The following is a 26296-nucleotide window of genomic DNA, read 5'->3' on the forward strand; positions in this document are numbered from 1 at the left end:
AATTCTTTTTGTGGTTTTCCATTGAAGACAAATTAAATGAAGATAATAATACCAAAGAATTTGTGCTTGCAATCATTTTCTGGAAGAACATGAGTATTACCTGACAGAATTGCAGGGGTGCCAATACTTTTGGCCAACACTGTATATAGCCACTCTAGGCCTTAATGTGTACACTGGCTTCAATAAACTTTATTCATACAATTAAGACCTCATTTTCAGCGTACTTTGCAGGAATACGAAAGGCAACCATGTGCCAAATCATACGATAATAGGAAATATACTTGTAGCTAGGCTAGTAAGGGCATATACGTAGAGAATATCCTGAGATTTGTAGGAATGGATACTACATTGGGGCTTATTCACATCTGTATTTGAAATCCATGGCCCATTTATTAAACCCCAAATCGGTCAACATGAACCAGTTCCAAGCCAAAGCCTAACTTAGGGTCCAGTGTGACCATATCTGTGTGCGTGATAGCTCTCTGCAGATCGGCCATTTTGTTTCGTATATTACTCCGTGTTAAACATGGACTTGTAAATGTATCCTCTACACACCACACACATCCATATATATTATATAGGTCTAGACAGACGTGTCATACACGTAACTACATGCGTACATCCATATACACAGCAGTAAACAATGTGGTACAGCATGCAGACAGCACTTGACAAGTATTATCTCAGGAATCTGAAATTAGACTATGAAGAACTTCCCATTCTGTCTGACATGTGACCTGAAAAGTTGGAAGTTGATTCATTCAGTCATGAGACAACAATTGTCAGGGAGGAAACTAGGGCACTAAGGATTACGCATCAAAGAACAGGAAAAGACAGTCGTATCTATGAGCGAGACTGCCGGGGACTGGAGAGGAGCCGCTTCACATATATAGGGATTATATACAATGACGTCATTACTAATCATTCAGGTTTCATGAATAACATGTCAAAAGAGCTTTACTAATAAATAATTTACAAGGCAAAGTGTTTGTCACAGGTACCGTAGAGCTCAGTCGGCTCTGCCATCGGGCTTTGCGCATGTCCGTTCGGCCATTGTACGGGGCCACAGTATAATGGACAAATAGACATGCGCAATTGGCTCTGCCCAAAGCCCGATGGCAGAGCCGACTGAGCGTGCACAGGAATTGCATCCCAAACACAGGCTCGGCCCGGGGATGACGACACAGAGGACACGGCTGAAGGAGATGGAAGTGCCACTGGAGGGTCTACTAGCAGCACAAGGGACGCCCCCTTTGCTGTCTGGAGACTCCTTTGGATACCGAGAAAAAAAACGTAACATCAACAGAATGGCGGCGCAAAGCAGAATTATAAAGACAGGGGACGAATAGCCTTTCTTAAGGCTATTCCGATGTATTACCGTATATATTAGAGTATAAGCCGAATTTTTCAGCACAGTTTTTGTGCTGAAAAAGCCCCCCTCGGCTTATACTTGAGTCAAGCAAAAAAAAAAATTATTTTTTTGGGGTGGGGATCTATGACCAGCCAAAAAAGTAATGTATAGAACCTCCTATAAAATAGTTAAAAAAAAAGATTAAAAAAAAAAAAGCTTTAAAAAATGTAATAAGAAAATATAATAAATAAAAGTTGTAAATCCCTCCTTTCCCTAGAATACATATAAAAGTAGAACATGACTGTGACACACAAACACATTAGGTCTCCCTGTGTCTGACAGTGCCCGGTCTACTGAATATAGGGGATCTGTAGTGCTCCTGTTCTGTCGGGAAGGGGTTAATAGGAGCACTGCAGATCCCCTATATTCAGCCAGACTGAATTCCAAGTGGGGGAAAAAAATCCAGTCCTCAAGCTCAGGGAAGGGGCAGACAGACAACCAAAACACCCCCTCCCCTTCCCCAGCATCTACTGCACCCAAAAACCATTTCAATTTTTGAAATTTTCCAGTAGCTGCTGCATTTCCCCCCTTCGGCTTATACTCGAGTCAATATGTTTTCCCAGTTTTTTGTGGTAAAATTAGGGGCCTCGGCTTATATTCGGGTTGGCTTATGCTCAAGTATACACGGTAACTCAAAAAGGGAGTCTAAATAGAATCCCTTTAACCCCTCTATAACTAGACTATTCTAGACTTCAAGCGGCTCTCTCATAAGAGAGTGAACTAGTGAATGTGGCATCTGCTGCGCTTCTTTAGGTCGCTATTACGCTCAATAGTTTCCGAAATTTCCGGAAATTGTACAGTAGGGTGCCAATAGGGGTGAAAGTACAACTATCTAACCACATAGATGTGCGATCATTACTTACTGCAGCATCTAAGAGGTTACTAGTGCCAATTGTTCCCGTCACTGGGTCACCATACCAAAGGCCGCTATATCAGAACTTGTTGGGTAGTGAGCAGGAGAGCAGAATTTGAGGCCACTGGGGCCATTGGCTGGCTGCATACGTAAGTCGTCATGTCATCGCAAAGTAACGAAAGACCAACAAAGACTACTGGAGTGGCAGGGCAGGAACGGCAGGGTGTTTATTATATTGAACCATTTCCCAAGATTGGCTAAATTTTGTGTGACGTCTTTAGGCTAAGGCCCCACGTAGTGACACAGCAAAAAACGTTACGGAAAAAATGCAGCAGAAGCAGTTTTTTCCGCAGCGGTTTTAATCCTCCTCTTGAGCATCTTCCACATGTGAGACAACCAGAATTTCTCGATTACGGTACACAGGTCTTTGTGCATTCTTCCTATTCCAATCATTACAATTCTCATGGCAATAAACTAATCCACGATTGTAACCCAAACACACGATGCTCATGATGACGGACACGAGGAGAGTATTTGCCTGGCAGAACATACTAGCACTTCTTGTTTACACTCAGCGAATGTCTCCAGAAACAGAACTTTCCGGTGTAGTAAGAAGTAGGGGTGATTTCCAGAAACAATACTTCCTCTCGCAGGCAGGACATACCACGCTATTGTGCAGCTATACGAGATCTGCACTACCCGAGATAGTAGGCAGCAGGATCATACACTTCCCTCTTCAGAAGTTTCACCAACGAAAACCACTAAAAAAGTAAGATGAGCCAATAATTCCCATTGACAGGTCATTCACGTCAAGGCCAGACATGATGGTCACTGGAAAACGCTACTGACAGGACGAAGAATCTTTCCATTAGGTGTACAGTATCACTTCCTAAAGGTCTTGCCCGATCCGTCTTAAGGACATGAAATACTAAACCGCTGTTACTTAACTACGGCTCTGTTCACAATGGCGTTTTTTTTCCCTCAGCTCCCTTATTTTTATGGAAAAAAAACAAAAAAAACGTATATACTCGAGTACAGTATAAGCTGAATTTTTCATCACAGTTTTTGTGCTGAAAAAGCCCCCCTCAGCTTATACTCGAGTCAAGTAGGGTGGTGGTGGGGGGGCTATGACCAGCCACAATATTAATGTATAGAATCTCCCATAAAATAGTGGGGGGAAAAAAATAGAAGCTTTAAAAAAAAAATAAAAGTTGTAAATCCCTCCTTTCCCTAGAATAGACACAAAAGTAGAAAATGAAACACATACACATTAGGTATCCCTGTGTCTGACAGTGCCCGGTCTACTGAGTATAGGGGATCTGCAGTGCTCCTGTTCTGTCGGGAAGGGGTTAATAGGAGCTCTGCAGATCCCCTATATTCAGCCAGACTGAATTCCAAGTGTGTGTGTGGGGGGGGGGAAAGTCCTCAAGCTCAGGGAAGGGGCAGACAGACAACCAAAACACCCCCTCCCCTTCCCCAGCATCTACTGCACTCAAAAAACATTTTAATTTTTGAAATTTTCCAGTAGCTGCTGCATTTCCCCCCTAGGCTTATACTCGAGACAGTAAGTTTTCCCACTTTTTTGTGGTAATATTAGGGGGGGTTGGCTTATACTCGAGTATATACGGTATGAATATATATATATATATATATATATATATATATATATATATATATATATATACACATATATATATACATATACACACACACACACGAGGGTAGTCTGAAAAGTTTCCGACCTCCACTCGTCAACCAAAGTTGGGGCGTTTGTTCGCGCATTTGTTGGAATGTGCTCACAAAAATTTCAGCCAGCGTTTTTTCTTTGACCGTAGTTGTAGTGTAGTGTACCACCATTAAAGCTCTGTCGCCACTGTTTAAACGCAATAAATCTGAGTTTTGGCGCCAATGGATGAAACCATTACACCCCAGAAATAAAAACAGTTAAAACAGTGGACTAAACTGCGCCAACAGAGCTTTGCAAATTGTCATCCAAACACGTTTTTTGGTCCAGAGTGAGCAATCGCGGCACCCAGTACGTGGTCAGCTTTCTCATCCCTAAATTTTCAATCAATATGTGGTAAACCCGTTCTTTTGATTGCTCATAGCCTCTGCTATCTCTCTAACCTTCATGCGACGGTTCTCTAGCACAGTTTGGTGAACTTTAGCAATGTTTTCATTCGTGGTTGCAGTTTTAGGCCGTCCTGAATAGAGATGAGCGAACACTAAAATGTTCGAGGTTCGAAATTCGATTCGAACAGCCGCTCACTGTTCGAGTGTTCGAATGGGTTTCGAACCCCATTATAGTCTATGGGGAACATAAACTCGTTAAGGGGGAAACCCAAATTCGTGTCTGGAGGGTCACCAAGTCCACTATGACACCCCAGGAAATGATACCAACACCCTGGAATGACACTGGGACAGCAGGGGAAGCATGTCTGGGGGCATAAAAGTCACTTTATTTCATGGAAATCCCTGTCAGTTTGCGATTTTCGCAAGCTAACTTTTCCCCATAGAAATGCATTGGCCAGTGCTGATTGGCCAGAGTACGGAACTCGACCAATCAGCGCTGGCTCTGCTGGAGGAGGCGGAGTCTAAGATAGCTCCACACCAGTCTCCATTCAGGTCCGACCTTAGACTCCGCCTCCTCCGGCAGAGCCAGCGCTGATTGGCCGAAGGCTGGCCAATGCATTCCTATGCGAATGCAGACTTAGCAGTGCTGAGTCAGTTTTGCTCAACTACACATCTGATGCACACTCGGCACTGCTACATCAGATGTAGCAATCTGATGTAGCAGAGCCGAGGGTGCACTAGAACCCCTGTGCAAACTCAGTTCACGCTAATAGAATGCATTGGCCAGCGCTGATTGGCCAATGCATTCTATTAGCCCGATGAAGTAGAGCTGAATGTGTGTGCTAAGCACACACATTCAGCACTGCTTCATCAAGCCAATACAATGCATTAGCCAGTGCTGATTGGCCAGAGTACGGAATTCGGCCAATCAGCGCTGGCTCTGCTGGAGGAGGCGGAGTCTAAGATAGCTCCACACCAGTCTCCATTCAGGTCCGACCTTAGACTCCGCCTCCTCCGGCAGAGCCAGCGCTGATTGGCCGAAGGCTGGCCAATGCATTCCTATGCGAATGCAGACTTAGCAGTGCTGAGTCAGTTTTGCTCAACTACACATCTGATGCACACTCGGCACTGCTACATCAGATGTAGCAATCTGATGTAGCAGAGCCGAGGGTGCACTAGAACCCCTGTGCAAACTCAGTTCACGCTAATAGAATGCATTGGCCAGCGCTGATTGGCCAATGCATTCTATTAGCCCGATGAAGTAGAGCTGAATGTGTGTGCTAAGCACACACATTCAGCACTGCTTCATCAAGCCAATACAATGCATTAGCCAGTGCTGATTGGCCAGAGTACGGAATTCGGCCAATCAGCGCTGGCTCTGCTGGAGGAGGCGGAGTCTAAGGTCGGACCTGAATGGAGACTGGTGTGGAGCGATCTTAGACTCCGCCTCCTCCAGCAGAGCCAGCGCTGATTGTTCGAATTCCGTACTCTGGCCAATCAGCACTGGCTAATGCATTGTATTGGCGTGATGAAGCAGTGCTGAATGTGTGTGCTTAGCACACACATTCAGCTCTACTTCATCGGGCTAATAGAATGCATTGGCCAGCGCTGATTGGCCGAATTCCGTACTCTGGCCAATCAGTGCTGGCCAATGCATTCTATTAGCTTGATGAAGCAGAGTGTGCACAAGGGTTCAAGCGCACCCTCGGCTCTGATGTAGCAGAGCCGAGGCTGCACAAGGGTTCAAGCGCACCCTCGGCTCTGATGTAGGAGAGCCGAGGGTGCACTTGAACCCTTGTGCAGCCTCGGCTCTGCTACATCAGAGCCGAGGGTGCGCTTGAACCCTTGTGCACACTCTGCTTCATCAAGCTAATAGAATGCATTGGCCAGCGCTGATTGGCCAATGTATTCTATTAGCCTGATGAAGTAGAGCTGAATGTGTGTGCTAAGCACACACATTCAGCTCTACTTCATCGGGCTAATAGAATGCATTGGCCAGCGCTGATTGGCCAGAGTACGGAACTCGACCAATCAGCGCTGGCTCTGCTGGAGGAGGCGGAGTCTAAGATCGCGCCACACCAGTCTCCATTCAGGTCCGACCTTAGACTCCGCCTCCTCCAGCAGAGCCAGCGCTGATTGGCCGAATTCCGTACTCTGGCCAATCAGCACTGGCTAATGCATTGTATTGGCTTGATGAAGCAGTGCTGAATGTGTGTGCTTAGCACACACATTCAGCTCTACTTCATCGGGCTAATAGAATGCATTGGCCAATCAGCGCTGGCCAATGCATTCTATTAGTGTGAACTGAGTTTGCACAGGGGTTCTAGTGCACCCTCGGCTCTGCTACATCAGATTGCTACATCTGATGTAGCAGTGCCGAGTGTGCATCAGATGTGTAGTTGAGCAAAACTGACTCAGCACTGCTAAGTCTCTGCATTCGCATAGGAATGCATTGGCCAGCCTTCGGCCAATCAGCGCTGGCTCTGCCGGAGGAGGCGGAGTCTAAGGTCGGACCTGAATGGAGACTGGTGTGGAGCGATCTTAGACTCCGCCTCCTCCAGCAGAGCCAGCGCTGATTGGTCGAGTTCCGTACTCTGGCCAATCAGCGCTGGCCAATGCATTCTATTAGCCCGATGAAGTAGAGCTGAATGTGTGTGCTTAGCACACACATTCAGCTCTACTTCATCAGGCTAATAGAATACATTGGCCAATCAGCGCTGGCCAATGCATTCTATTAGCTTGATGAAGCAGAGTGTGCACAAGGGTTCAAGCGCACCCTCGGCTCTGATGTAGCAGAGCTGAGGGTGCACAAGGGTTCAAGTGCACCCTCGGCTCTCCTACATCAGAGCCGAGGGTGCGCTTGAACCCTTGTGCAGCCTCGGCTCTGCTACATCAGAGCCGAGGGTGCGCTTGAACCCTTGTGCACACTCTGCTTCATCAAGCTAATAGAATGCATTGGCCAGCGCTGATTGGCCAGAGTACGGAATTCGGCCAATCAGCGCTGGCCAATGCATCCCTATGGGAAAAAGTTTATCTCACAAAAATCACAATTACACACCCGATAGAGCCCCAAAAAGTTATTTTTAATAACATTCCCCCCTAAATAAAGGTTATCCCTAGCTATCCCTGCCTGTACAGCTATCCCTGTCTCATAGTCACAAAGTTCACATTCTCATATGACCCGGATTTGAAATCCACTATTCGTCTAAAATGGAGGTCACCTGATTTCGGCAGCCAATGACTTTTTCCAATTTTTTTCAATGCCCCCAGTGTCGTAGTTCCTGTCCCACCTCCCCTGCGCTGTTATTGGTGCAAAAAAGGCGCCAGGGAAGGTGGGAGGGGAATCGAATTTTGGCGCACTTTACCACGTGGTGTTCGATTCGATTCGAACATGGCGAACACCCTGATATCCGATCGAACATGTGTTCGATAGAACACTGTTCGCTCATCTCTAGTCCTGAACATTCATTGTCAACCAGACTGGTACAGCCAAGTTTAAATTCAGCTGCCCAAAATTTGACGGTGGTGCATGATGGTGTAGAGTCCCCGTAAACAGCGTCCAACTCGTCTTTAATTTGCGAAGGCGTATTGCCTTTCAAAAACTAAAGTCTAATGACAGTTCGATATTCCATTTTATCTATTTTCACAAAATCACTTACATCAACTCACTACTCGACTCACGACTGTCAAAGAAAAACAGCGGCTGAATCTGCCGCGGCACGAGACTCCCTCCCAACTAAGCCCACCCATTTTGGCCTAATCCGGAGCCGAATGCCGCTACTGTGCCCCAACATCCGGTCGCAACGAGCTGCAGGAGGCGTTTTTTTTGGAGCCAGATTCTGAGGTGGCCTCCACGTCAAAATCAGGTCCAAAAAATTCCGTGTGAACTAAGTTTAAGTGTCACTGACTCTGCTGCAAAATTGTCCTCCCTCTTTGGATGGCACACTTGGTCATGTGCATGGGGCCTTAGACATTGGGTGCACTCTTTCAAGCCAAATGTATGGAAACGGTGCACGTGAAAGCACTGCAACAAGGCGATGGTACCAGCAGCGTTTCCCGTGACTCTTCCTGACCTCCTGCAGAATCCCTTTGCAAGTGGAGTGAGTTTTATGGCACCTATTCACATGAACAGTGGGCCATTCACGTGAGCAGTGGGCCCGTTTATTTTACAGTCTTGCTCCTTGTCCTGTAAACTGCACTAAGGCCTTAGCTGTGACACCGACGAGACAATGCTACGAATGAAACCCTCTGCACGTGGTTCGCCCAGATCCCAGCAGCTTAAGCTAGTAGAGACTAGTTTCCTTACCAGAAATAACACTTGAAGTGCTGAGCAGAAACGTAGGAGCCACCTTAAGGCCAACGCTACATCTTTACGTGTTCCCTATCACCTGCGCTATGTGCTGACATAACAGTGTGGAAACGTCGCAGCAAACAAACTTGTAAAAGCCTCCACCAGCCTGAGCCGAAATATACGACCTTCCGCTTACTCCGATGGGTTTTCTGGGAAATGATATTCCAAACCAACAGCGCAAGGATAAAGTGTTCACAGATGGGCAAGCGATTTCTGACCTAAGGACACGCTAATGTTATGGCTGCTCAGAATGAAAAACATTTAGCAAAACAATAAAAGGAAATATAACTCTTTAGCGGTAAGAATTGATTTGCCAATTTTCTTGATATTTTGATTATTTTACCATACTTAGGCTCTGTTTACATCTCTGCAGAAAATCGGCAGAGAAAAGAGACCTGCACTGAGGACTTTTTCCTCTGTCGGTTTCTGAAAACGGCAGATACCCGACGCACCTCATTATAGTCAATGGGGTTCACCGGTCCCCAAACGTAACCGCTGTTTTAGCGGTCCACCTCTACGTTGTTGTTCCGATCCCCCGACAGACCTGAACAACGGAGATTCAGCACTCGGGTGATCCTAGCACCACTTACGCGTTTTAAAGGTGTGAGCCCCTGAATCATCTATGTGTATTTAGGGCTATGACTAAGGGGCTCATGCCTTGAAATGCGTAAACCAAACTAGATCTATCACGTAGTGTTCAGTTTTTGTTTTTTGTCATGTGTGTGTGTTTTTTTGGATTTTGGAGTTTCTCTTCCTTTGTCTTCTTTTGGAATTGTCTGATTGATATATTTTGTGCCATCTACTTCTACGACTATTAAAAGTTAAGTTTTACAAAAAATTTTCACGAGTCTTCAAGGTGCTAGAATATTTTTATTTTTTTTCCATTTGGTTCATCATAGGACATCTGATCCTGGCCAATCCCTTTAAAGACCTATATAAAGTACTTTGGAACTGGAGGAGCAGAGCGAAAAAATTTTTAGGGTGGGTTCACACCTATGCCCGATCTCCATTTTAGCCAATCCGGCGGGTTTCAGTTTTCTGCATCGAGAAACTGGACAGGGGAAGGAAATGGGTTTGCGGCAAAACCAGTTTTTCACCTGGACCCAAAAAAAAAAAAAAAACCTGTTTTGCCGCAGAGAGTCGGAAGACGCACATGGGCGGTCACTTTGCACACCCATTCAAATGAACGGGACTGAAAACTGACCACCGGGTTTCTGTCCCCTGTCCAGTTTCTCGGGGCAGAAGACGGAAACCTGAAAGCGGAGACCGGGCGCAGATGTGAACCCGCCCTTACAGTCTTTCCTGTATACATCTGTCTTAAAGACAAAAATCTCCTTTTTTTCAATCCAATCCTAGTTTTTGGAACCAATTTTCAATAGTCTAAAATAATCATTCCGACCAAATATTTCACAAAGACTGAACGCACCTTGTATTAGAATCACGATCATGAAAAACCTTCACATTTTGGGTTTGATATGCCTTTAAAGATTAAATGGAGATGGCAGATTGCCTTATCGTGGAGATGTTAGCCACCAAAGCAAACAGAATAGGTGTGTACACATCCTGTGTGCTGCAGATTGTGAGCATTTACAGCAATAGACTCAACTATTCCCGGAACTCTTATCACTATAGCACAAATCCGTGGCTCGGGTCGTGACCTCAACCCTGATCTGGCATCTCTATACCCGACCACAAGGAGCACTGGCACACAAGTACAGGACAACCTCGACTGCTCTCCACACGAGCGGTGAAAAACAAAGTCTGACTAAGAGTCTCACCTTGCGAAAACATTCGCAAGTGCTTCATTGTACATGTCCTATTCACTCCATGACTGCATCGCTACAGGAGCCAAATGTTCCAAGCCAGGTTCTTAAGAAGATCTAAGCAGCGGACTGGCCAAGCCTTTCTGTTTAACTGACAGAAATAAGATCCCGGGACAGCTGTACATCATGTTCACCCAGACAGTACAGCTAGCTTGGCAGATGTACAGAGTTCGGGCAAGTGGAATAAACCTGCGTATAAAGGACAGCTTACCACTAAACCGGCCCATACTTACCAAGGCTCCTCTGAAAGAAAGGAAAGTCAGAGTCCCTAAATGAACCCGCCCTCGCAGAGTTAAAAGCAGCCAACACTAATAATAATAATAGGGGCAACACGGTGGCTCAGTGGTTAGCACTGCAGCCTTGCAGCGCTGGAGTCCTGGGTTCGAATCCCACCAGGAACAACATCTGCAAGGAGTTTGTATGTTCTCCCTGTATTTACATGGATTTCCTCCCATTCTACAAAGACAAACTGATAGGAAAATAAACGTACATTGTAATCCCTATATGGGGCTCAGAATCTACATAAAAAAAAATATATATATATATATATATATATATATATATATTAATAATAAGTGTGTACACATAAATGTAATGGGGTACTAGCTAAAGATAAGGCGTATCGCAGGTAAAACCAAAACTAGAAATCCACTAGAAACGTATTTATTATGTAAACAGGAAGAAATAAAATTTAGAAAAATCTGTATTTTTATTTCTATTTTTATTTCTAAGCATTAACATGCAATGTGCCATGCAGGTTTTAACAGCCATGTGTCATACATGTAGTTGAGGTGCTGCGTGTTCACAACCTGTAGCCCTTGGAATGATAGACAAATGTTTGAATGGGCAATGAACGAAGGTATATATCCAGCCTAAGGCCCGGTACAAATCTGTATTCTGGTTTCCGTTCAGGGAACCCTGCGCAAACGGAAACCTATACGCATTAAAAGGCGGTTACCTAAAGAAGCCCACAGACCCCATAGACTATAATGGGGTCCGTGTGGTTTTTGCACGAAATATGTGGAGAGATCAGTGCTGCTTGCAGGACATTTCTCTCCACATGTTTCGTACAAAAACAGAGCGGAAACCACATGGACCCCATTATAGTCTATGGGGTCCGCGGGTTCCCAGGTAACTGCTTTCTAATGCATATTGGAACCCATTCAGGGGGTTCCCAAGCGGACTCCCGAACGCAGACGTGAACCGGGCCTAAGACATGTTCACAAGCAGCAGAAATTCGCCTATACTTCATGCAGATTTAGCAGTGGAGTCCATTCAGGAGTTTGCACCCAATATCACCATTTTCATTACAAGCCCATGTGAAATCCAGAACTAGGACATTGTTTGCAAAATCTGTAGCATACCCTCAGATCGACCCAAACGTTTTATCTTAGCCAGCGTGTTACAGGAAAAAAAAAAAAAAAAAAGTGCCTTCAAATACACTAAACTGTTCCAAGTTATCGACTTTAGGAGGAAACATCTGCGACAAATGCTCCACATGTAACACAGCCTTACTCTACCGCACAGATACTCAGACACTGGTTTTCGATTCTACATTTACAGGCATTTGCCTAAAACCACAAAAACAAACAAAAACAACTACTAAAGGATTATCTTATCTTATCTGGGTACCTTCACTCAGACAGAAAGAAGTATTCATATGGAGACTGGACTATGTGCGGTTTACTGACAGAGGACTGTAAGTTGGAGAAGTCACCCTGTCAGTTTATCGATATGCGGAAGTGCTAAGCGTTCTGCACATCAATGAGCGCTCAATGTCACGAGACCATTTCTTGTAACCGGTAATGTCCAATATGACATAAATATGATAGAAACTGATCTGCATGGTCCTCACTGATACACGTTATTGGTGTCAATGATCTGCCTATATTCAACAAATTGCTGCCGTCAATAATCCACCTGCTCCGGTGTTTTGGCAGCTCTCAAGCTGTCCCTGCTACTAAATTTGTTCCTCACGCTGTGCCTGTGATTGTTCCAGCATCTCAGCAGCTCACTGGGACACCATATAATAAGCGGGTTGTTGGGGGGTCTATAATCCCCCTGAGCTCCACTTGAGGAGAACTCTGTGACTTCTGGCTACCTTCATAGCTGTGGTTGTTTTAGAATATTGCGACAAATTAGATTTTCTTTTTCCCGGTATGTTTAAAAGTAGCAAACTGCCATTTTGGATTAAAGGTCTTTTCCCATCCAGTGTGTCAGCATGTTGCCTGGAGCAGATCAGATAATATGCAAATGCTTGTACACAATGGACTCAGGGTTAGCTGAGTGTTTACATAGAGAGATAACAGACCTGGTTTATCAGAAGCTGAGATAAGCTGCTGCAAGAGCAGTGTACTATAGAATGTGAACATAAATTCATAACAGTTATGAAGCCATGTCATTTAGCCTATGTATTAATCGAGGTTACAATCTATCTATGTGCCAAATTTCATTCATATCTGTTCAGCTGTTTTTGCGTGATTGAGGAACAAACACTTTCACATTTATAATATTAGTAGGATATATTTAAAAAAATAAAAAGTCAGAAGCTAGAGATAGACTTTAGAATTATAATCTCTTCTCACAAATCGTAACACTAACCTAGCATCTGCATATTTCATAACAAAACAGGGATATCTGATATCTACTGAAAGCCAAGTGCCTTGCAGGAATACAGCCTCTTCACCCCGTCCGTCCACAGCCATTGCAAAACATTTTTTAGTATCCAAGTCTCCTATTTCAAATTTAGTTACAGTTTTTTTACGGGAATTTTTTTCTTATGAAATGTATCCCAAGAACGTTGCGTCCAATCCCCTGTGATCTCACCTGTTGTTGTAACAATATAATGGAGGAGACTAGCCCAGACTATAAAAACCTTACTTTAAAAATATATTCAGCTCGAATGACCTACATTCTTCCACTTTGCCAAAATCTAAAATTTCCAGCTTGTCTAGAAGCCCATCCATAAATCCTGACTGTCCTCACTAGCCTGGCCACAGATTGCTGCTATACAATACTGTCCTTCTTCAGTCTTCCTCTTCTAGCTTTATGCTAGACTTAAATAGGTTTTCCGGGCAGAAAGTCTTTTTTTTATTTTTAGGAAGGTGTGTTAGTGCTAGTAATGGGTTAATAAGTACACCCATATACCTTTAGCAGTGTTTGGAGTGATTTCTGGGTGTCTCTGATTGCTGCTGCATCCTCTGCCTTTGTTTTGATGGTGTAACTTCCTGCTGTGCAGCTTCCTGTGTACGTTCCAGACTACCTCCCTCTCACTGAGCCCCTCCTCTCACTCTATTACAACCCTCTGAAAAGCTATCCCGCCCACTAGTAGCCCCTCCCTGTCTCATTAGCTAAGCTATCCTGGCCATAACTAGCCCCTCCCACATATCTCTAGCTAAGCTATCCCATCCATTACTGGTCACACCCACCCTCCCCAGTTTCTCTAGCTAAGCTATTCCGCCTACTAATGGCAGAGAGGAAGAGGGAAGGAGCCGTTCCTGGACACAGGAAACATGGTGAATAATGATGGGGATTGGGGGGGAGAGAGAGTAATGGAGACGTTCCATTTCAGAGGTGGTGAAACGAAACGTCACTGGATTATCAGAAAGTGTCCCCGGGGTGGTCACATGGGTACTTAGACTTTTGTTTAATTCAAGTAAATTAGAAGTTAGGCAGGAGGAGGGGGTTTAGTTTAGAGGTTAATTCTTACTCTATGCTGGACAACCCCTTTAAGATAGTAACATACTACAAAAACTAATGCAAAGGAAAAAGTAGGGCAGGTGCCCATGCCAACCAATTGTCTTTATTTTTATTATTTTTTTATTTATCTATTTAAATGTTTATTATATATAGAAGATATCCTATTAGAAAGACATAACACCATTGACTCGCCATTCATAAAAGATGTACTAGTACTGTAGGTGTCATTTTAGGAAGTGAAAGAGCTCCTAGTTAAGCAGACACACTGTCCTGTCAACACCTGACTATAAGACCATGTGAATACAGAGTGTTTGTTTATCAGTGAAATTAGGTACACAATGTACTGGTTCTATCTTTTCATCTGTCCTCTTTCATGGTCAAAGACGCCTCAAGGAACAACTAGTCCCCCAGGGACACACTGAATAGTCTACATATGTGCCAATGGAAAAGTTGTGGTGACCTACCTAGCCCCGATTCAGGATAACAATCTAGTATCTCCCAAATCCTTCACTCCATTTATTTCTTTAGCTGTGATCAGAATTGTTGTTGGGTTGTTGGACATAAAAAGTCTACCATCAGCTATGGTGAATGGATGGTTGAAGTACCTTCCAGGACTGTGAAGTTGGTAGGTAGCCCAACTTCAACCCAAACTCCTGCTTTGACCGACTCCTTCATAAATGGCTGAAATCTATTGTGAGACAAAGGCAGCTCCTCTAATACATTAATAAGACAGAGATTGAATCCCATTGGATTCATATAGTTATAAATATATCTCACATACATTCAAAAATGTGTTTCTGTCTGTTTGTTCTTTATGCGCGACCAAACAAATGGACTGATCCTCACCAAATTTGGCACACAGATACATTAGGTGTCCGGGAAGGTTCTAGACCAGGTCTCAGCTATGTATATATGTCTCTGATACCACCTCTGGCTTCGGAATAGAATGATTACATATTTGTAATATTCTGTAATTAATTAGATGTATACTTTATTAAATATATATATATATATATATATATATATATATATATATATATATATATATATATATTTTTTTTTTTAGATATTTATTTACTAACAAAGTATACATCTAATTAATTACAGAATATTAATAATTATATAATATAATACAAATATGTAATCATTCTATTGCGAAGCCAGAGGCGGCATCAGTTACTTTCTTCCCCAACTCCATGACTCTGACTCCAATGTCCTGGTACTGGTCCTGGGCAATCGTTGGCCGATATGGTTGACTGTCAATTTTACATGGGTAACACAAGAAATTTAGTAAAGAGACATATCAGGAATAATGACCGGTTGCTTTACATTATAGTCACACAGGCTGTACATGTCTAAATGTACATCCGCACAAACTACACCCAATAATCCATCTTAGGGTGCAAAATTCCTATCGATATGCTGCAGGTTTTAGGCCCACGCGGCAGATCACATTATGCTGCACTATTTCTGTGCACGGTGTGGATGAGATGTCTTCATCAGATCTTAAAGGGATTCTACCACTAAAACACTTTTTTTTCTAGTTACCACGTCGGAATAGCCTTTAAAAAGGCTATTCGTCTCTTACCTGTAGAAGTGCTCTCCGCCGCGCCGTTCGTTCAAAATACCGGTTTGTACCGGTATGCTAATGAGTTCTCTCGCAGCGATGGGGGCGTCCCCATTGCAGCTCGAAAACCGACCGCAGCGCCGCCTCTCTGTTCTTCTGTATCCTCCCCTTGCCTCTTCAGCGTCTGTCGGACGCCTGCGCAGTATGTTCTCTGTTCGGCGAAGATTGCCGAATGTACTGCGCATGCGCGAAAGTGCGGTGCCCGCACTATGGCTGGGACCGCAATTTCGCGCATGCGCAGTACATTCAGCAATCTTCGCCGAACAGAGCGTACTGCGCAGGCGTCCGACAGTACGCTGAAGAAGCAAGGGGAGGACACCGAAGACCAGAGAGGCGGCGCTGCGGTCGGTTTTCGAGCTGCAATGGGGACGCCCCCATCGCTGCGAGAGAACTCATTAGCATACCGGTACAAACCGGTATTTTGAACGAACGGCGCGGCGGAGAGCACTTCCACAGGTAAGAGACGAATAGCCTTTTTAAAGGCTATTCCGACGTGGTAACTAGAAAAAAAAGTGTTTTAGTGGTAGAATCCCTTTAAGCTTCACAACGTTGCATAATGTAGCCGAGCATCGCAATCTGGGTGGACATGCAATGTGACCAACAGCTCTGTTCTGAAACTACTGATTCCATTAGGGGAAATCCGCACACGGCAGATGTGTTGCAGAAAATTTTTGCAACTGAAAAATCTGTTCCATTCATCTGAACGGGGTTGTTTTGATGTAAAGCACATGGATTCTACGGGCTCTTGACTGGTACATCGGACCGTGGACGAAATTTCAGCAAAAAGAATCTTTTGTGCGGGAATCCACTCTTACACTTGATCTGATATATATATTTATGTGTGTATGTATGTAGTTTTATGGTATGCGTGACAACACCGAATGCTGTAACCCTTGAATGGAACCACAAGATAAATATAAAAATAAATTCTAAACAAAAATACCGGTATGAATAAAAAGAGCTACGTGGCAGAAGAAGAGACCGAGGGATTTCCCATCAGTTTTTGTACATCAGAGCTTATTATTTATTAACAGATACTTGTAGGACATGTAAATTACCTTACTGATAGTAGTTATATTACTCTGATTCACCACGCAGCTTCTCTTCAGACCGCTGGAGTCCCTAGTTCTGAAATGAGTGAAGGAGGAAATTCCTTCACGTGGTAATGTGTATACAGCCCTAGGTGTAAGAGCCTGGCGTACAGTATACGAGACGGACTCCACAGTGACAACTGGACATCCAACATCAATGTCTTCTAATATGTGATAAATTGTACAATAAGTCTGAATTTCCCCATGGTGGGATTATTAAAGGGATCCGATCATTGGATACCCTTTATTTCTGACTAACACGTAGGAATAGCTTTAAGAAAGTCTATTCTTCTCCTACCTTTAGATGTCTTCTCCGGGCCGACGTTCGGTAGAAATCCGAGTTTTCTTCGGTATGCAAATGAGTTCTCTCGCAGCACTGGGGGCGTCCCCAATGCTGCGAGAGAACTCTCCAGCGACGCCTCTATCTTCTTCTGGAATGCCCTCTCCCTGTGTCTTCTTCCATCCTGTGTTTCAATCTTCTAGGCCTCGGGCAGAGCCGACTGCTCATTCCCAGGCCACAAGAAAATGGCCGCCTACACAGTAAGCTGGTGTAAGTGGTCATTTTCTTGTGACCCACGCATGCGCAGTCGGCTCTGCCCGAGGCCTAGAAGATTGAAATCCAGGACAGAAGACGACGCAGGGAGAGGATGCTCCAGAAGAAGATAGAGGCGTCGCTGGAGAGTTCTCTCGCAGCATTGGGGACACCCCCAGTGCTGCGAGAGAACTCATTTGCATACCGAAGAAAACCGGGATTTCTACTGAACGGCGGTGCGGAGAAGACATCTAAAGATAGGAGAAGAATAGACTTTCTTAAGGTTATTCCTACGTGTTAGGGAGAGAGAAAAAAAGGGTATCCAATGATAAGATAATCCTTTAAAGGGATCCTATCTTATTCCTTGTGAACATCATAAGTCAGCAATATTTCCACAAATAATAAGACACACAGAGCCCAAGCCTAAGGCAATGGTGGACATCGATCAAAGGTGGGATCACTTGGACAACATCAACAACTAAACTGCTCGATCCGTGGGCGTTTTACATCAGCCACGCACAGCCAGATTAAGGCTCCGTTCAGACTGGCACCGCGACATCTATTAGGACCTCTAAAATATTATTAATTATACACAATGCTTTGATAACATGCAATATTTCGATCTGCATTAGCAAAAACACAAATCCTTCTGTTTTACACAGGCTGAGAACAGACAACTCCGCTTTTACCTGGCATGGCTGACATCAGGTTGGCATAACACACATGCCTCAGAAAATCCACTCTGGGCCGGTTAGGATGTTCTTCAGGTTACACAGTTTATGTTTTGTTATGCTGAAGAAAGCCTCATTGTTACTCCAAATGTAAGGAAGTTACACGGACCTGAATAGATGCCAAGACCTCATGTTTACCTAAACTGCGAGGCTTGTGCCTTAGAATAACCCTGCAACACTTTCTGTCCCAACGTTAGAAGTGTAAGTAAAGAGTAAAATAAACAAGTAAACGGAGCCACGACTTTAGAACCTCGAAACGACAATACCGCTAAAGGGTTAACCACTGATTTAGAAGAAAAGCACATACCTATATCTATAGATAGGGCTCCCATCTGCATCTGGCTTTATTTTTTTGTATTCCGTCCTTGGAACAGAAAAACCGGGAGCAAGTCAAAAAATGACTTGTAACATGGTAGATACCAACAGTACCGGATGGACCCCACTGACTATAATGGTCTTGTTGGGCAGCTGTCCCTTTAAATGGCATAATAGCTTACCATGCTGTGCTATGTTCCCATTTGTGACGTAATCTCATAATGGATCCTCCAACGTTCACGTGTGCATAGTCTTAAGGGGTTACGCCATGAAAAGTAGGACAGCTGATTGGTGTGGGACTGACTGTTAAGATCACCACCGATCCTGAGATCAGGGGGTGTTCTACAGTTGTCAATTCAGCCTGAATGTAAGTGTACGTGTAGGGCGGACACATTCACGGTCTTATTAACTTCAATGGAAGCGCTGGAGATAGACAAGTGCTGTAAGTTCAGCTGTCGCCGCTGTCCCCATTGAAGTGAAGAGGAGCAAGGATGCGTCCTGTCCTGTACAGTCAAGCCGAATTCACAACAGAAGTGAATAAGAGCGAGGATGCGTCCTGTCCTGTACAGATAACCCGAATTCACAACAGAAGTGAATAGGAGCGAGGATGTGTCCTGTCCTGTATAGATAAGCCGAATTCACAACAGAAGTGAAGAGGAGCGAGGATGCGTCAGGTCCTGTACAGATAAGCTGAATTCTCAACAGAAGTGAAGAGGAGCGAGGATGCGTCCTGTCCTGTATAGATAAGCCGAATTCACAACAGAAGTGAACAGGAGCGAGGATGCGTCCTGTCCTGTACAGTTAAGCCGAATTCACAACAGGAGAAAGCAACCTACATTTTCAGGATCGGTGGAGTCTCCTCAGCCAAACCTCCGCCTATCAGCTATTTATCCTCTATCCTATAGATACAGGCAAAATATTTGGTGGCATAACCCCTTTAATGTTAATAGGTTATGTTTCTTCAACAATTGCTGGTAGTTCAGCTGTACTTCAAGGGGATAATGTGACCCTCTCCACTACATAACCAAGGCATATTTCTGTCTGGCAACCCATAGTATGGAAGATAAGATATTATGTCATAACAGCACAGAAAATTCCCATCCTGTAGTTATAGAATTAGACGCTGTACAGGATTTCAGGATCTAACTAACAAGGACCACAGCTTAGTCCATTAACATAATTCTTAATGTTCGAGAAATGCAGGTTATCCTAAGTAAGGCTCTGCTCACATTTGTGGAACATATTAAAAGCCGAAAAAAAGACTGTAGGGCCATTGGTCACATAGTGGACACCACATGACCACGAAATAAACTATAAGATGCCCCTGGACAATGAGAAGCTTACATTCAATAACGTGTGGTTGCAGCATTCTCTGTAACATGAAGTATATAATTTATATATAGAAATTATACACACACACAAACAAGAGATTGCATGTTTCACACTCCATTCTGAACCGAGTAGTGCCACTGCTTACTAGTCTTCCAGAAACTAAGGGCGGCAGAAAGAGGTCAATGTTTGTAAACTGCTGATGTGGTGTGCGCTTCCCCGCGACTTCTACAATCTGAGACACACGTCAAGTGAAATGTGGGCAGAGAACAAGAGGTGGGCGACGCGAGCTTATTCTTCTTTATAGCTTCCATAAATCACTCATCTCTTACAAATAGTCAGTGTCAAGACGTCAACCAAAGTTATTCTGAGTAACGGTAAATTCCCCCATAGAAACCTAAGGGCAACATACTGTCACTATGGAAGATTCACTTGCACAATGAATAAAACAGCACGCATACCACACTACCGAAAAGAGATAAACCTCGCAGTGCAGGGCGATCATCACCCATATCAAAAATGATAGATCATTGAATGAATATTTTATCTCCATTATGATTATTTTAGGTACGCGGTTGGGTATTAACAGGTCACCACCCACCCCGAGAACAAGAACTAATTTACATACAATATTCCGGGCGCCATATTGTTTTTTTTTTTGTTAGCATTTCGTACCAGGTCTTGTACTGACTCTCATGCAAATATAGTTCATGTTTTGCCAAAAATCTGTCCCCCAGCGTGTACTCATACTCAGACTGAACAGGCAGATCCGCAGATTAAAGCATAAATCACACCTGCGGTCGTCGTCCAGTTTGTGCAAACCGTCGGGTTTCTGTCTTCTGCCCCGCGAAACTGGACAGGGGACGGAAACCCGGCGGTCAGTTTTCAAATCCATTCACTTACATGGGTTTGCACACGGGCGGTCACTAGAGATGAGCGAGTAGTAGTCGATCGAGTAGGTATTCGAAATACTCGTACTCAATCGAGTACCACTCGCTATTCGAATGGGAAAGTTTGATGCAGAACCAGCATTGATTGGCCGAATGCTATACAGTCGGCCAATCATCACTGGTTCTTCTCCTACCTTTAGAAGTCTTCTCCGTGCAGCGTCCCAGCGGCGTCTTCCGGCTCTGAATTCACTCTGCCAGGCATCGGGCCTGGGCAGAGCCGACTACGCATGCCCGCGCTACAAGAAAATGGCCGCTTTGACTGCAAGCGGCCATTTTCTTGTAGCGCGGGCATGCGCAGTCGGCTCTGCCCAGGCCCGATGCCTGGCAGAGTGAATTCAGAGTCGGAAAATGCCGCAGAGACGCTGCATGGAGAAGACTTCTTGGAGGATCCAGCCCGACCCTCACTCGTGGACTTGGTAAGTGTAATTTGATCGAATGTTGCCTACCCCTGAAACGAGCATTTTCCCCCCATAGACTATAATAGGGTTCGATATTCGATTTGAGTAGTCGAATATTGAGGGGCTACTCGAAATGAATATCGAACATTTTACTGTTCGCTCATCTCTAGCGGTCACCTTTGGTCCGTTAGAAGTCCGTTGCCCATAGACTTCAATGTTAAAAAAATAACAGACACTTGCTGATAAGTCCTGCATGTAGGATTTTTTTTGTCCATTCGAAAAAAACGGAGAGGAGTGTAGACGGACACAAGATAAAATCCCATTGAAATGAATAGAAATTTCAGACGGACCAGTTGGTAAAATCTTGTACAGACAATAGCCATGGACACTGCTGACGGAATCCAATGGTAGTGTGAACGCCCCCTACCACTTTTTAATGCGAATAGATTTCCGTTCGAAATACACGAAAACACGAACGCAGATGTAAATGGGGCCTAAAGGCAGATTCTATCACATCAGGATAAACCCCCCCAGTAGCATGCAGTACCCCCTCATGTCTCTTCCTCGCTCCTTAACACCATCTTATTGAAGAGTTACATTGTTTGGAACTTAATAGAAGCCCCTCTGATTATAATTATTACTGACAGATTAGATAAGCGGTCGCACTAATAATAAAGCAATAGACATAGACTAAGCACATGACAGGCATTCTGGCACTATACAATAAAACAATTTATTCACTACAGTGTGCATAGCTGGGAACCTGATCCCCCTTCAGCAATGGGAACAGTATGTGAAGGGATCTTATTTCATCAAGATCTTACAATTATCACGGACAAGAACTCACAAGCTGTCATTATAGGAGTAACATTAGTCGCCGCCGCCATCACACAGCGCTGTACCCCAATATCTTTATACAATCATCAGTAACTAATAGTCTGTATATATATATATATATATATATATATATATATATACACACACACTATGTGATGTAAAGTATCCAGACACCTGGCTGAAAATGACTTACAAGTTGGTGGCGCCCTCCATCGGTAATGCTGGATACAATATGGTGTTGGCCCACCCTTAGCCTTGATGACGGCTTCCACTCTCGCAGGCAGACGTTCAATCAGGTGCTGGAAGGTTTCTTGGGGAATGGCAGCCCATTCTTCACGGAGTGCTGCACTGAGGAGAGGTATCGATGTAGGTCGGTGAGGCCTGGCACCAAGTCGGCGTTCCAAAACATCCCAAAGGTGTTCTATAGGATTCAAGTCAGGACTGTGTGCAGGCCAGTCCATTACAGAGATGTTATTGTGGTGTAACCACTCCGCCACAGGCCGTGCAGTATGAACAGGTGCTCCATCGTGTTATAAGATGCAATCGCCATCCCCGAATTGCTCTTCAACAGTGGGAAGCAAGAAGGTGTTCAAAACATGAATGTAGGCCTGTGCTGTGATAGTGCCACGCAAAACAACAAGGGGTGCAAGCCCCCTCCATGAAAAACACCACCACACCATAACACCACCACCTCCAAATTTTACTGTTGGCACTACACACGCTGGCAGATGACGTTCACCGGGCATTCGCCATACCCACACCCTGCCATTGGATCGCCACATTGTGTACTGGGATTCGTCGCTCCACACAACATTTTTCCACTGTTCAATCATCCAATGTTTACGCTCCTTACACCAAGCGAGGTGTCGTTTGGCATTGACCTGCGTGATGTGTGGCACCCAATCACCTGACCACGTTCAAAGTCCGTGAGTTCTGCGGAGCGCCCCATTCTGCTCTCTCACGATGTCTAATGTCTACTGAGGTCACTGATATGGAGCACCTGGCAGTAGGGGGCAGCACAATGCACCTAATATGAAAAACGGATGTTTTCGGGGGTGTCTGGATACTTTTGATCACATAGTGTGTATATACATACATACATACATACATATATATATATATATATATATATATATATATATATATATATATATATATATATTTTTTTTTTTTTTTTATGTGTTTGTGCTCTAATTATTTTACTTAAAGGGGTTGTCCAGGCAAAAAATTAATAATAATTTTTAAATAAGCCGGGGGCAGTGAAATAAAAAATAATCACACTCACCATTCCCCCAAGGTGGTCTAGTCCTACCGTTCTATTGTTGGAAGTCCCTGCCGCATCTGTGACGTCCCAGGATCCCTTCCTGCGGCCGTTGATTGGCCTCAGTGGTCACGTGACCATTGAGGCCAATCAGTGGCTTCAGTGGAAGGGATCCAGGACGTCACAGCCGTGACCAACTTCACTATTAGAAAACACCAGAGCAGCAAGACCGGACCATGCTGGGACACCAGAGCACCAGGGACAGGGGAGTATAATTTTTTTTTATTTTTTTTTCACCTTCCCAAGCCTATTTTCTAATTTTTTTTTTTTTTTTTTGCCCTCTTTAAGGGCTTCGGAGCCAGGTCCATAGAACTTTCATAGAGATTAGAAACCCATTAAAATATATACATGGTGTGTGTGTGTATATATGTATATATATATACACACACACACACACACACTGATATATATATATATATATATATATATACATATATATATCAGTCCTGGCCGCAGATATCTAAGCTCGTTGCTCTTTGCCCTAGTTTACAAACTTTTGCACATCCAGCAAAAAAATCCTTTTCTTCACACCGGCCCATAAATATCTGCAGCCTGTACAGTAGCAATGAAGTGGATGAGATTATATCGGGGTTCAGTATATGGAAGATAGGTGTGCAAACCCAATACCTTGTCCTATACAGCACTGGGATCAGTTACATACTAATAAATGGGGTGCCATATATTATACAAATCTACATAGGCTAGGTATATATAGGTAGATATGTCAAAACATGCTGCAAATTTCATGTATTGCATTGAAATCCGTGGCAAATCCATTACAAAAGCTGCAACAAAACCACGTCATGTTTTTCGTGATAGAAAATCCCCAATATATCGGAACATATCCCGTGTAGACCAACGCTGAACGAACAATAGATTTGGAATATACCACTGATAATCTTCAGTTTTTAGCCTTTACTACAAGAAATCCTGAAACCGTGAAATACCGTAAGATACATTCCAGCATAAGAATCCTACAGCGGGCAGAAGCTTGAAGGTTAACACATCCCTTGTACATGGAAAGCATCTGACAGCCACGTCTGAATCACTACAGATACCTATGTACATGACACGACGTAGGAGTATGGAATTCATGTGATGCTGAGGTCATCCTAGCTAATAATAAGCATGGCATACTGCGAGAACCCAATGACACATCCTAGGGTAGTGCTGCCATCGGGGGCCCAGGTAAATAACTCGCCTGTGGGATTGTTACCTACCAGGCACTACATAGGAGAATGAAGGGGCCGTCATAAATTGGACAAATTGGTTCCCCTCCATATGGACTCACTAAACATATGTTGTGGATCTAGGAGGTTGTGTGTTATATTGCAGCATACCCTACACCCTTATTATAGCGGGGTGTTACTGACCCGCCAGTTGGCAGTTGCTTTACACGATCATAGGTTCGCGTGAACCTAATACTAGCGCACCCAACTATATCCACGTATACAAGGACCCCTGGCTCACCATCCTTGGATATGATATTACCTAGTAACATACCACTATAATCATGACATCTGTCGCCGTTTATGCCGCCAAACATGGGTTGTCCTATATAAGTAGGTGCTTATATGGGACAACCTTGCACAAATGAGAGCCAACGGTACGTGATAAAAAACTGTAAACGTATAAGGCTCCAATCACACTTTGCATTTATCCCGGATGAAACAAGACTTGATGAAATAATCGGGTACTAAGGGATGGGGATCCCACCAGATTACCTGCCAGGAGATCCAGCATCAGGACGGATCTACTCCTACACCTTCCAGTTGAACATCACAGAGCGGCACGTCAATAGGCAGCCAAGATGGCGACACTTAAAGGGGAATCCCTGCACAGAGCCAAGATACACCAAAAGAATATCTGACCATCCACGTGTTCTGTACCCACATAGCGCCCCCACAGACAAAACTAGAAATTACACTGCGTCCAATGAAATCAGATGGGACGTGTCCGCCACCAATATGTGACCCCTGACAAACGTCATCTCTGACTAATGACTGTATCCACACCGAGGACGTTGATGGGACGTATCATCACCTGCCCCATCCTTCTGCCCCAATCGGCACAGACTGGTCACACTGCTTAATTGCACACTAGCCATGGGCAACTATAACGACTAGAAATCGGAAACCCTTGCCGTAAAACGAGCGTGCAGAATTGAGAAGTAACAGGTGCAAGGACTGATGCCATCTGCAGAAGGGCACAAGGCTGCGCTGGCACCGGCTCACTATACTGGAGTTTGCTACTTGCAGGATACCATAACAGGACAGGTCTCAGTACACTGGCACAGCATGCTGGGACTTGTAGTTCTACAAGCCATAGAGCAGTCACCTGACTCCTGATAGAGGGAAGAAGACAGAGCAGACCTACCTGAAGGCATAGTCCTCCCTCGGGTCCCGGCTGGGGGACAGCTGCCCGCTCCTCTTATTGAAAAGCTTTTGGAATAGAGTGGGTGGCATGGTGCAGCTGGGCACGGAGAGCCTGGCAGCGCACACCTAGCTCCAGCACTCCATCACTGGACTAGTCATATGACTGCTCTGACACCCGCTGCTGCTGTCACATGGGAGGGGCGCAGTGGGCGGGGCCATGGCCGTGACGACGATACACCACTCCTAGGGCTTGCCAGCCACTTCCTGGACAGGCGCGCAGCGTAAGAGCCGCTCTGATTGGTCGCTTCGTCAGGCCCGCCTGATTGGACGACAGATAGTTGTTGCTGTTGTGTGTGTGTGAGGGAGAGCACGGCGCGGGGTCACGTGACGCGGACAACAGCGGGCCTGCGGTGTGTGTGTGTGAGGAGTTTCCTCGTGCGTGGGTGACGACATGCCCACTCACTGCCCCGGCACCCGACTCGTCGTCACTGCCACTAGTGAGGAGAGGCTGCCCGAAGGCGGGGATTTACCTCAGCGGAGAGCTGAAGGATGACCCGGGTGTGCTGGAGAACACAGGCGA

The 26296-nt window shown here is 44.6% G+C and overlaps 1 protein-coding gene across 2 annotated transcripts in view; it reads right to left on the reverse strand.

The window, feature by feature from the left end:
- The window catches only part of FNIP1 (folliculin interacting protein 1), a 75416-nt gene extending 49551 nt beyond the window's left edge, over window positions 1-25865 (reverse strand). For both annotated transcript variants that reach the window (XM_075275008.1, XM_075275006.1), the window contains exon 1: window positions 25718-25865. In XM_075275008.1, the coding sequence (XP_075131109.1) occupies window positions 25718-25806 (89 nt within the window). In that variant the 5' untranslated portion in view covers window positions 25807-25865. The remainder of the gene's footprint in view (window positions 1-25717) is intronic.
- Between the last annotated feature and the right edge of the window lie 431 nt (window positions 25866-26296).

Source organism: Leptodactylus fuscus, chromosome 5 (assembly GCF_031893055.1).
Source record: "Leptodactylus fuscus isolate aLepFus1 chromosome 5, aLepFus1.hap2, whole genome shotgun sequence".
NCBI lineage: Eukaryota > Metazoa > Chordata > Amphibia > Anura > Leptodactylidae > Leptodactylus > Leptodactylus fuscus.